The sequence below is a fragment of the Capricornis sumatraensis genome, chromosome 15 (assembly GCF_032405125.1).
Source record: "Capricornis sumatraensis isolate serow.1 chromosome 15, serow.2, whole genome shotgun sequence".
Classification (NCBI taxonomy): domain Eukaryota; kingdom Metazoa; phylum Chordata; class Mammalia; order Artiodactyla; family Bovidae; genus Capricornis; species Capricornis sumatraensis.
The window spans coordinates 34,986,177-34,999,529 of record NC_091083.1 but is presented as its reverse complement, the minus strand read 5'-3'; the positions used below and the strand labels follow the sequence as shown (position 1 = coordinate 34,999,529).

The 13,353-nt window shown below is 42.9% G+C and overlaps 1 protein-coding gene across 1 annotated transcript in view; it reads left to right on the top strand.

Annotated features, from left to right (window-relative positions):
- The first annotated feature begins 8,302 nt into the window (after positions 1–8,302).
- Positions 8,303–13,353, top strand: part of ST8SIA6 (ST8 alpha-N-acetyl-neuraminide alpha-2,8-sialyltransferase 6) — a 137,499-nt gene continuing 132,448 nt past the window's right edge. Inside the window, exons 1-2 of the mRNA XM_068987838.1 lie at positions 8,303–8,403; positions 8,864–8,962. Of these exons, the coding sequence (XP_068843939.1) occupies positions 8,303–8,403; positions 8,864–8,962 (200 nt within the window). The remainder of the gene's footprint in view (positions 8,404–8,863; positions 8,963–13,353) is intronic.

The following is a 13,353-nucleotide window of genomic DNA, read 5'->3' as shown; positions in this document are numbered from 1 at the left end:
TCACTAGGAACAAAGCTAGTGGAGGTGACAGAATTCCAGTCGAGCTGTTTCAAATCCTGGAAGATGATGCTGTGAAAGTGCTGCACTCAATATGCCAGCAAATTTGGAAAACTCAGCAGTGGCCACAGGACTGGAAAAGGTCAGTTTTCATTCCAATTCCAAAGAAAGGCAATGCAAAAGAATGCTCAAACTACCACACAATTGCACTCATCTCACACACTAGTAAAGTAATGCTCAAAATTCTCCAAGCCAGGCTTCAGCAATACATGAACCGTGAACTCCCTGATGTTCAAGCTGGTTTTAGAAAAGGCAGAGGAACCAGAGATCAAATCGCCAACATCCGATGGATCATGGAAAAAGCAAGAGAGTTCCAGAAAAACATCTATTTCTGCTTTATTGACTATGCCAAAGCCTTTGAGTGTGTGGATCACAATAAACTGTGGAAAATTCTGAGAGAGGTGGGAATACCAGACCACCTGACCTGCCTCTTGAGAAATCTGTATGCAGGTCAGGAAGCAACAGTTAGAACTGGACACGAAACAACAGATTGGTTCCAAATAGGAAAAGGAGTACATCGAGGCTGTATATTGTCACCTTGCTTATTTAACTTCTATGCAGAGTACATCATGAGAAACGCGGGGCAGGAGGAAGCACAAGCTGGAATCAAGATTGCCGGGAGAAATATCAATAACCTCAGATATGCAGATGACACCACTCTTATGGCAGAAAGTGAAGAGGAACTAAAAAGCCTCTTGATGAAAGTGAAAGAGGAGAGTGAAAAAGTTGGCTTAAAGCTCAACATTCAGAAAACGAAGATCATGGCATCTGATCCCATCACTTCATGGGAAATAGATGGGGAAACAGTGGAAACAGTGTCAGAGTTTATTTTTCTGGGCTCCAAAATCACTGCAGATGGTGACTGCAGCCATGAAATTAAAAGATACTTACTCCTTGGAAGAAAAGTTATGACCAACCTAGATAGTACATTCAAAAGCAGAGACATTACTTTGCTGACTAAGGTCCGCCTAGTCAAGGCTATGGTTTTTCCTGTGGTCATGTATGGATGTGAGAGTTGTATTGTGAAGAAGGCTGAGCGCCGAAGAATTGATGCTTTTGAACTGTGGTGTTGGAGAAGACTCTTGAAGGTCCCTTGGACTGCAAGGAGATCCAACCAGTCCATTCTGAAGGAGATCAACCCTGGGATTTCTTTGGAAGGAATGATGCTAAAGCTGAAGCTCCAGTACTTTGGCCACCTCATGAGAAGAGTTGACTCACTGGAAAAGACTCTGATGCTGGGAGGGATTGGGGGCAGGAGGAGAAGGGGATGACCGAGGATGAGATGGCTGGATGGCATCACTGACTCGATGGACGTGAGTCTGAGTGAACTCTAGGAGATGGTGATGGACATGGAGGCCTGGCGTGCTGCGATTCATGGGGTCGCAAAGAGTCGGACACGACTAAGCGACTGAACTGAACTGAAGTTTCTCAGGAGACAGGTAAGGTGGTCTGGTATTCCCACATCTTTAAGAATTTTATGCCCTTTGTTGTGATCCACACAGTCAAAGGCTTTGGTATAGTCGATGAAGCAGAAGTAGTTGTTTATCTGGAATTCTCTTGCTTTTCCTGTGATTCAGTGGATGTTGGCAATTTGATCTCTGGTTAGTCTGCCTTTTCCAAATCCAGCTTGAATACCTGAAAGTTCTTGGTTCATGAACTATTAGAGACTAGCTTGAAAGATTTTGAGAATTACCTTGGTAGCATGTGAAATGAGTACAATTGTGCAGTAGCTTGAACATTCTTTGGCATTGCCTTTCTTTGGGATTGGAATGAAAACTGACCTTTTCCAGTCCTATGGCCACTGTTGAGTTTTCCAAATTTGCTGGCATATTGAGTACAGCAGCACTTTAACAGCATCATTTTTTAGGATTTGAAATAGCTCAGCTGGAATTCCAAAACCTCCACTAGCTTTGTTCATAGTGATGCTTTAAGGCCCGCTTGACTGCACATTCCAGGATGTCTGGCTCTAGGTGAGTGATCGGACCATCGTGGTTATCTGGGTCATTAAGATCTTCTTTGTATAGTTCTTCTGTGTATTCTTGCCACCTCTTCTTCATATCTTCTGCTTCTGTTAGGTCCTTGCCATTTCTGTTCTTCATTGTGCCCGTCTTTGGGTGCAATGTTCCCTTGGTATCTCTAATTGTCTTGAGGAGATCTCTAGTCTTTCCCATTCTATTGTTTTCCTTTATTTTATTTTATTTTTTCATTGTTCACTTAGTAAGGCTTTCTTATCTCTCCTTGGTATTCTTTGGAACTCTGCATTCAAATGGGTATATCTTTCCTTCTCCTGTTTTCCTTTCACTTCTGTTCTTTTCATAGCTATTTTAACACCTCTAAGACAACCATTTTGCCTTTTTTCATTTCTTTTTCTTGGGGATGTTTTTGATCACTGCCTCCTGTACAGTGTCACAAACCTTTGTCCATAGTTCTTCAGGTTCTCTGTCTATCAGATCTAATCCCTTGAATCTATTTCTCACTTCCACTTTATAATCATAGGCATTTGACTTAGGTCATACCTGAATGGCCTACTGGTTTTCCCTATTTTCTTCAATTCAAGTCTCAATTTTGCAATAAGAAGCTCATAATCTGAGCTACAGTTAGCTCCAGGTCTTGTTTTTGCTGACTGTATAGAGCTTCTCCATCTTTGGCTGCAAATATTATAATCAATCTGATTTCAATATTGACCATCTGGTGATGTCCATGTGTAGAGTCATCTCTTGTGTTGTTGGAACATAAAATAAATAGTACATATTTGACATAACAATATATAAAAGTAATTACTATTTCTACTGATCTTCTGAATAAGAAAAGGAGTTGGCATGCTTTAACTCTTATAGCTCCTGTTTTTTTTCTTGTTATCATTGTCTGTTACTTTGGTTCAGTCTTGTTTTATTTTGCCCCTTTTGGTTGTATTTTCTGCAATTGTCATCAGCCTAATCTCTGTAACACTAATTCAGATTTTTGCACCTAAATTCTCTTCCTCAGTCTTTCAAAGGTAGTTCTAAGTTCTGCAATGGTTTTTTGGTTTTGTTTTCTCTCTGTCATCAGCTTGCTTTTCCTCCTAATCCCTTGCTATCTTGTCTTTCAATTCTTAATTCTTCTTTGGGTCCTTCTTTCACGGTGCTTATATTATATTTCATTTTTCTGGGGAATACAAAGTGATCCTTGCTTAAATATTCTGCTGTTTTCTATACTAAGTCTTTTGAACATGTATTTTTCATTTGCTTTTCTATCAGTTACATTGCTTTTCATTCATCTTATATTTTGCAGAACTTTTGGATGATTTTTTTTCTGCTTACTCATCTTTGAAATAAATTATGCCTGTTTCTTTCTGTTACTTGCCAGGAATATTGTGAAAATCTTCGGTAGTTCTTCCTTTTTATTTGCCTACTTGTCAAAATTTAGTTTTGCATTAAAGGCTTGCTATGGGATATTTTTGTTTCATTATTTATCTGCTTGTAGTTTAGGTTGTATGGAATGTAGAGGTAGGGAAGAGAAACTGAGGAGAGAAGTATGACTGGTTTGGCACATATAACATCCACCCTCCAATTCTGTTGAAACTCCTGGAGTTCTACCCAGCTTTACAAACTCTGAAATCAGGCAGGATAATCAGTGTTTCAAGAACCATTTATTTATTGAATATTCATTTTTCTTTAGTAAAGTGATTTTAATCATTAGTGAGAAAATTCTTTTTTATCATCTCTTTAAGATTAGCTCTACGCTAAGAGTCGGACACGACTGAGCGAGTTCCCTTTCACTTTTCACTTTCATGCATTGGAGAAGGAAATGGCAACCCACTCCAGTGTTCTTGCCTGGAGAATCCCAGGGACGGGGGAGCCTGGTGGGCTGCCATCTATGGGGTCGCACAGAGTCGGACACGACTGAAGCAACTTAGCAGCAGCAGCAGCAGCAGCAGCAGCAGCAGGGACTTCCTGGTGGTCCAGTGGTTAAGACTTCACCTTCCAGTGCAGAGGGTGCAGGTTTCATCCCTGGTTAAGGAGCTGAGATACCACTTGCCTCATGGCCAAAAAGCCATAAACATAAAACAGAAGCAATATTGCAACAAATTCAATAAAGACTTTAAAAAAAGATTATCACTGACTCTAGGTCATCATTCCTAGATGTAATGACTAGAAAGCTATGTCCAATAAAAGCAGCAATACTGGGCACCATCTCTCTTTTAACTCAGTAGCCCTGGTCAACCCCACTGTTGGCTGCTCATTTTTGTTGGGCCCTACTCCCAGCCTTTCTTCGTCCAAATTAAGTAGTAGTAGAAACTTATAAAACTTCATATCTTTTCTACAAATCTAAGTCATAAATAGGGGAACTGAGTCTTGAACTTAGTATTCTTGTCCAATTATTTCATCTTTAGCAGGCATTCTTGGGGGCTCATGGAATGGGATTGTGGCCATTTTATAGTTTCAGGATAAATGCAGTTTCATCTCTCTTTTTTGGTCCTTTATGACCTTTTACTGGAGAAGGGAATGGCAATCCATTTCAGTATTCTTGCTGGAGAATTCCATGGACAGAGGAGCCTGGCCACTTAAAGTCCATAGGGTCGCAAAGAGTCGGGCACAACTGAGTGACTAACATGCAGACACACACATGACCTTTTAAGTGGATTTCAGGGAAATAATTTTTAGAAGTTTAGATATTTTTCATATTAAATTCTATTTTTTACCGTGAATAATAACTTTTGGGGGGTAGTTTTAGTTGAACTACAAATTGCTTTTCATATATATATATATATATATATATATATAACCTAAATGGCATTTGTATATCATCCTAACTATTATCTTTAAAGTTAAAATGACTTTATATATGAACTTGCTTTGATATTTAAAATATTCAATTAGTAATAGGAAAAATCTGCAATAAAATATATTTGAAAATATAGCTCCCTCCACAAGGTTGTTGACTTCTTGAAGTTATTTCTACTTTTATTTATATCCTCTGATTTGTCAAAAATATATAGCCTTGCTGTCCTTATGAATTCCCTCCCCCAAGGAGTAGTTTAATATTTATGAATGTGCCATTGTCCTGCAGTCCTCACAAATCTCTAAAATTACTAAAACCAATCAAGCAGCCTGAAGACATCAGAAACCATCTTTTCTAGACAGGGAAATAAAAATGTCACCCAAATGAAGGAAAAATTCTTTGCCACATCAATTTTCCGTGTTTCTCAAGGCACTCTTTCCTTCCCCTCTATTGAAAGTTTCCATTTGTGTATTCCAGTAGATGTAATAGACACTTGATAGTTGGGATTTTTCATGATTCCTCAAATCCATGCAGAGGGAAATACTTAAAACCATACACCCCAAAGTGAGAAGCAACAACTTCCAGAAAGATTTTCAATGACTTGGACACTTTTTATAAATCAATACTCCCCCATCATTTTTATAAGTTATTTGATGAATGTAAAGGCACTTGTAATGATGAATTTAAAAATAGCAAAGGCAAAACTGGGTAAACTGGGAGAGGAAGATAGGTTCATTCACCAGCCTGGGCTTCTGCAAATCACCTTGAGTTTCTAAGGGTTCAGATCTTTGGGGCTGCTGGCCAAACCTATGACTGTTGTCATCAAATGTACATACTCCCAGTATTGGTTCTGTGGCTGATAATATTTAAGGAATCATGTTTTTGTAAAGTTCTTTGATCTCCCAAGGATAAGCAAGATAATTCATATTTTACCAACCAAAGTCTTCAATTACAAACCTAGTGGTAAAGATCCCTACTGTCAAATTTTAACACTTGGTTCAGAATTCCCATTGCAAATTTACACTTGGTTTTCCAATTAAAATGGGCTTTTGTGAGTCCCCTGCTGATAGCCACTGGCTTGATAAAAAGTAACTTCATTTGCAACGAGGGTGTTTAGGGAACCCAGTGCAAGGCTGACTCTTCTGCTGCTGCCTTGAGCCCAGCTGTGCTGAAATATTAAACTTTAGTAAATTAGGTGAAATTGCAGCTTCCTGGCTGATACAATAATGCCCTTTACTTTTTTTCTAGAAACCATCTTCAGTGTGAGCTGTCTGCACAATTCTGCTCTAAGAGAAAGAAAATTCAGACTATCTTCCAAATCCAGACAACTTTTCCATTTTCAAGTTAATTGTGTCCTATTGTACTTATCTAATAATACATGAACTTTCAAACACATATAACTGGATTATTATTCTAGCATTACCTGAAGATAGCATTATTGTATCGTATCATCCTCAGATAAGCAGCTAGATCCCTGAAGATCCCTAAGATGTCAGTCTTAAGTCACAGTAGCAACTTTTTCTTTATTAATCGAACATATTTTAACAGCAATAGCATTCTGTGGAAGGAAATCCTGTTTCTATTAATAGTCACATTCATCTTCAGATTTTTTTCTTTTTCTCTTTAAGAAAAGCTTGAATTCTGAGGTGTTTTATATGTTGACCAAACATTTATTGGTCAACTATTATGTGGAAAGTTCTGGTGTGTTTTCACCCAAGCATTTTTAATTGGAGTAAATGCAGAATTAGTAGAAAGGAAGTAGGCAGCCTTGAATTTCTCTTCTTGATACATGTTGTGATTTCTCCTGTGATGAAATCACTGGCGACAGCTTTATTGAGCTGTCTGAGCTACTGGCTTCTTAGAGGCTCTCACATTGGTTTTTCAGGTTAAGACCTTATGCCTCTAGGAGAGTCCAGTTGAAATATATTTTTGTTTTTTGGGAAAGTTAATGCACTAAAACCTATGAAAGCACCTTTATCAAGGTCTTCACAGGATGGTAGAGGTCAAGAGTTGTTGTTGGGAAAAATCTCAAATATATATAGAAGCAGACTGAATAGTCCATTAAGCCCCTGTATAATCACTATGGGGTTTAGGGTTTATAGACATTCCTCGAGTTTAGAGTCAGGGCAGCCTGGACAGGAGGGGAGTTTGGAGGAGAACCGGATACATGTATATGTATGGCTGGCCACCTGAAACTATCATAACATTGTTAACTGGCTATACTCCAATACAAAATAAAAAGTTGAAAAAGGAGAGAGTTCGGCATCAGGAGCAAAACCCAGGGAGGTTGCAAAGTACGGCTTGGGGCCACGTGCAGACAGGATAGTTTAGGGCCTAAAGAGTAATTAATGGTCTAACCTTAATAAATAACCGGGAAACCATACTATCTCACATTGTCAGGAGTTCACTCTCTTCTAGTACACGATATACTAACTAATCAATGACATGCTAACCAGTATGATCCAGCCCAGTATTAATTAGAGTGAGAATCTGCCAACTTTTTCTGAAAAAGACCAGATAGTCAATAGTTTAGACTCTTGTGGGCCGTGTGATCTTTGGGTCCACGACTCAATTCTGCCTTTGAAGCGCAAAAGCGGTCCTAGATCCATGCAATCACACACAGATAATACAGAGGAATGGACAGAAAGGTGTTCCAATGAAACTATTCACAAAAACGGGCCGGGGAAGAATTTGGCCTGCAGTCGGTAGTTTGCCGGATCCCGAGAGATTGCCTGGTCCCTGGAAATCCATTCGCCGTGCATCTGAATCTCCCTTCAAACACCCGGAGGCTCCTCTCAAGTGCCTAGCAGCCTCTCCTCGTGGGACAATCCCGCAGAGCGACTACACTGTTTGCAAAGTTTTTGAAGTGGGCCCTTTCCTGTCTGCTCTTCTGCCTCTCGGAACCGCAGCCCTCCTTCGCAGGGGCGCAGAGCCAGATGCGGTCAGGCCGGTGGGCTGCGTGGGCATCGGGGAAGAACGCGCGACCGCTCGGGGGCAGGTGAGGGAGCACAAAAGTTGGAGCCCAATCAGCGAGGCGTCCAGCTCCAGAGCCCCAACCTTCAGGTGACCCCGCGCGGCGGCGGCAGAAGCAGCGGCGGCGGCGGCGGCGGCGGCGGCGACCAGCGCCCGCAGCAGCTCGGAGCGCCTTCGGGAGCAGAGGAGGCGAGCCGGGCGGCGCTTCGCCGCCAGCCGATCGCCGGGCGCCGACAGCGATCCGGGCTGGGCGGGAGCCGGGGGAGAGCTGGGACGTGGCTGCCACCTCCGCCCGCAGACGCCAGGCGGGCCGGGCCGGTGGCGCCTGAGAGTGCGGGCCCGCGGCGCGCGCCCCCGCCGCCCCTCCGCGCCGCCCTGAACGCTGGAGGTGTGCGTGGCTGCGGCCGCGGCGGCTGCGGCGGCAGCGGCGGGAGCCGCGAGTCGGGGCCGCCCGGGCTGTGCTTCGCCGGGGCAGCAGCGGCGGTGGCGGCGACCGCGCCGGTGGTTCAGGATGCGGCCGGGGGGCGCACTGTTCGCCCTGCTCGCCAGCCTGCTGCTGCTGCTGCTGCTTCGCCTGCTCTGGTGCTGGACCGACGCGCCCGCCCGTTCCAGGTACCCACTCGCCCACCGCGCTCGGGCCGCCCCGCGTGCCGCGCACCCGGGGACCCTAGCCGCTCCGCCGCTCCTCTCGGGTTCGCAGACTTTGGCCGGCTGCGAGGAGTCGACGGGCAGCGGCGGCCTGGGGGTGGGGTGGGACGGGGGAGTCCGGGAGGCAGCGCAGGATGAGTGGGAGGTGTCGCAGGGGCGACCCTAGCATCGACTGGACACCGACTAGGGCGGAGGGGAACCGGCCAGGGTGACGAGGGAGCTGAGGGGCCGGACCTGCCGTCGGGTCACCCGAGCTCTCCCTTCTTTCTCTTCCTTCCCGCCCTGAGCCGCTTCAAACTCCGGGATTGGGAAGCTGCGCCGCAAGCCAGGGCGCGCTAGGATGCCCTGGCCGCCTGGCTGCGAGCGCGATGCCGAGCCCGGCTGCCAACTGCTCCTCAACTTAGTTTTCTTCACGGTTGTGCAGGTTCTTGGTGGAAGAAAGCAGGGAGGCCACCTACAGCAGCCCCGCTGCTCCGAGGAAGCTCCGGAGCTCGGCGACCCTGCCCCCGCGCACGGGGAACAGGTACCGGCGGCTCCGGGATGGGGCGCGGCTGCACCCGCAGGACTCGCTTGGGAGTTGTCTGGTTGGGACCACACGATTGTGTGGATTTGTGTGTGTGAGAGAGGAGAGAGAGAGAAAGGATGCGTGTGCATACACGCGCGTGTAACTATCACACTCGCTCAACCTCCCCTGTAAAGCCTGTCCCTCCATGTGGATGTTCATCGAACCAAGGGAGATATGAAAACAGCTGCACTTTTAAAAATGGGTGCCGTGTTCCCCTCGCGATAATGGTGTGTCGAGAACCCGGAGAAGCAGCTCAACCTGTCTGTTGAGGGATTTGGTTGGTTTGCTTTCTCTCTTCCTGCTTTCAAGTGCACGGGTGTGAGATTCACGTTTGGGAGCATAGAATTCTGTGCTCAGTGTTGGGAATGCTTTTGTCCTTAGTGAATGGAGACATTTTTTTTTTTTTTAACCCCTTTTCACTCTTAGAAGTATATATCCATGTGCAATGATTATTTGAATTTCATCGTGGTTTTTTTTGTTGCCTGTTATAAAAGTAATCCATTCTTAGTGCAGATAGCTAGATGATATGAGAAATATATTTAAAAATATTCACTCAGAGTTCCACCATACAGAGATCACATTAAGGTTTTGGTCTATATTCTTCCAGTGGTTTTTCTCATGTACACGCATTTTTGAAATATACTTAAGATTGTATATTGTATTTTGTTCTGCCTTTTTTCCCTAAAAAATCATATACATATGCATGTCATTTATTTTTTTGCAAAGCATTGCTTTTAATTGTTGCACAATTTATCATATGAATGTGCCATAATCTGTTTTTTAGTCATTTAGATTGGTTTCTGTTTTGTTGGCTATTAATAATTCTATGAAGTACATCCCTGTATGTAAATCTATATATTCATTTTCAGTTCTTCAGGGTGGACTGATACAAGCTGAATGACTGGGTCATTTAGTATGTGCATTTTAGGTTCTAAGTATTAATACATTTGGCCAGTTGCTTCCTGGATGAGTTGAATCAGCTTACATTTTCACCAGCAGACTACCCTGCTTTGAGCCTCAGCCTTGCTAGTAATTTGGGGACAATTTTGTATACCGTCTCTTTTCCTCTGTGTATCTCTTGTGAATGCCTTTTCCTCTATGTATGTTTCTGTATATCCTTGCCTCCCAGACCATCTTAATATTCTGATTAGGTGACTTAAGGTTTCTATGTGGGCTTTGCAGGCAGCGCTAGTGGTAAAGAACCCGCCTGCCAATCCAGGAGACATAAGAGTTGCAGGTTTGGTCCCTGGGTTGGGAAGGTCTCCTGGAGGCGGGCATGGCAACCCACCCCAGTATTCTTGCCTGGAGAATCCCATGGACAGAGGAGCCAGATGGGCTACGGTCCATAGGGTTGCAAAGCGCTGGATGCGACCTAAGTGACTTAGCACAGACACCAGCACTTACAAGGTTCCTGCGTCGTTCTGCATGACCATCATACGGCTCTGGGGAGCCAGGAAGAAATCTCTGAATTGTAGAACAGCACTGTTTCCTGCAGCCCTCCTATTTGAAGTTTCACAGCGTATCAGAGGTAGTAAAAAATCCTGGAGTAACAAAGCTTTAAAGAAAAATATCGGCCTTTAGTTTTATTTGTTGAAGGGTTGCGTATTATAGGTAGTAGTTTTCCAGTGAACTGGGGAGCATTTTCCAAGTCCTGTTAGAGTTATACATTCTGGCATTGTCCCTTGAGATAAGTTAGAAAGAATGTACTAATTAAATCATCTGGTCATAGTCCTTTTTTGAGGTAATTCTTTGATGAATTTTTCAGCTTCTGTTGAAGTACTTCTTTTCTGCCTGGCATACTTCTTGAGCTAATATAGGTAATTCATATTTTTTTCGGAATGTGGTCCATTCTATTAAAATTTTAAAATTGGTACCATTCTGTTGTATTTTTAAAAACCTGTCTTTTGATCTGTTTTATATCATCTTTATCACTTATGATTCATTATTTATATGGCAGGGATACAAATTTTAATCCATAATACTTGGTTATGTAGAGAAGTTGTAATTTATTTTTTTCTGTAGCTGATCAGTTCTTCTCCCATGAACCCCAACTGTAGATAATATATACAAGTAATAATATAGTAATACTAAAAGCAATCAGGATAGCCAGCACTTATTGAACTCTTATTATAGACACTTATCTTAAGTATTGCTTGGTCAAGAAATTTGTGCCGGAAAACATCAACAAACTTTTTGGCCAATCCAGTATTTTATGTTTATTAGCTCACTTAATCTTTAAAAAAATGCTGAGAAAAACTCTTATAATCCCTATTTTATAGATGAGTGCCGACTTAAAAAAATGCGCAAGAGTTGCAACTTAAGCTTTATTTGGGGCAATATGAGGACTGCAGCCCAAGAGACAGCACCTCAGATTGCTCTGAGAAACTGCTTCAAAGAGATGGGGGGCAGGGGAGGACAGTATATATGTGATTTTGGTAAAGGGGGAGTACATGCAATCAAGCACGTTTATTTTTTAGAAAGTTTCTGCTGGTCCCATGAAGCTTCTGCTAGTCATGAGAAACAGTTGTCACCATCAAGGATTAGTGTTTTAAAGATATAAGAATTGGGCTCATAAAATCAGCTCTTGAGAATATCTAACTGAAGACCTGTCCTGCCAGTCTCCTGGAAGCACCAGAAAGAGTTGCTTAAGTTGGCACACCTGACTAAGCTTTAACCTGGACACACGCACACACACACTATCTTGCCCAGCACCTGTGAAAGACTACAGAGCAGGGTGATTAAGTGTGGGGCTCTGGATCCACATGGCCTGTTTGTCAACTCTGACTTTGGGCCGTTTATTCTGTCTCCCTGCACCTCAGCTTCCTCATGTTGACCACAAATTGGCATTTGCCATGGGTGCTTGCCACCTACCTCTACAAGGATTAAATCATGTGCTGCTGGAGCTGGTGACCTCCAACACAGCCTGAAGGAGTTCTCCAAGGGGATGTTGTCCATTTCCCATCTGCTGGCTGAGTGCTCTGATGATAGCCTGTGATGAAAGCTGCAGTTCGTGGTTCATTCTTTTCAGGCATTTCACCTGCTGGTACTCTCCACTGTCTTGGCTTCACCTGAGCTCCTATGAATGCTACATTTCAGGGATCCAGTGAAGATTCTCTAACTGTGCAACGTTTGCTACGATGCTGCCTCACCCAGCTCTGGCTGGCTAGCTCCAGCCAGTCTCCCCACTATTTGGGGGCCCATCTGGAGAAGGAAATGGCAACCCACTCCAGTATTCTTGCCTGGAGAATCCCATGGACAGAGGAGCCTGGCAAGCTACAGTCTATGGGGTTGCAAGAGTCGGACACAACCTAGCAACTAAACTACCACCACCTAAAAATACAAGGACCAAAGTTGGCTCAGGAAAAACTAAGTATCAGGATCTACCTCTTCTTGCCCCACAAAGTGGATGCAACCCTACTTTAATTTCAGGATGGAAGAGTGCCAAAGTGATCTATTCCAGAATCCTAATTAGGGGAGGAAACAAAGCTCTATCTACCCTTCTTGTTACTCTCCCTGTTCTCTCTCCAAGCCAAGGCTCTCTTTTTCCTTTCTTTCTCCTCTTTCCATCTTTGTTGTAGGCTGGAAAGTGCTGTCTTCCCCTACATTGTATTGTCTTTCTCTTTTTCTGAGGCATACCTCCAGGTCTGTCTCAAACCTAAGCTCAAGGGTGAATTGTGGGGACTGGCAGTAAAAAAAAAAAAAAAATTGGGAAAGCTCCAGGAGCTGAGTCTTCCAGGTGAGGTGGTTAATATATAAAAAGACATAATGGGGGGAATGTAGGAAATCTTTTCTTGGGACTATAGCAAATCCTATTTTGTGCAAAGCTGAATATTACCTTATTCTTTCTCTTTGTATCCTTTCAGAAAAAAGTCTATATCTCTTTGTAGTCCCCCAAAGAGTGTTTCAAAATAGCTAGGGAAAAGTCATGTCAAAGTCAGAAAGACAAAGGAGAAAAATATACTAATAATTTTCAAAATATGACCCTATCACAATGGATACTTTCTCTTTCTAATAAACTTTGTCAGCATGTGTCATTGGTTTGTTTTTTTAGACAACCAGCTCTTGGATTTATTTCTCAATTCTGATCTATTTCCATGTTGTTTCCTTTGTGGAGTTTTGCTTTCTTTGTGTTATTTTTATCTTTTAAAATATCATTCCTTTTTTTTCAAATTTACTATTTTGAAATGAATGTTTCATTTATGGATCTTTCCTTTTTTTCATTGTAACAAACATATTTGCTACTATGAATTATCCTTTGAATGCAGCTTTGCATCTGTTCTTTAAGTTTGGATCCTTACTGTTCAGGGTTTTAAAACTATATTCTAAGTTGTTTCTAGTTACATTAGAAC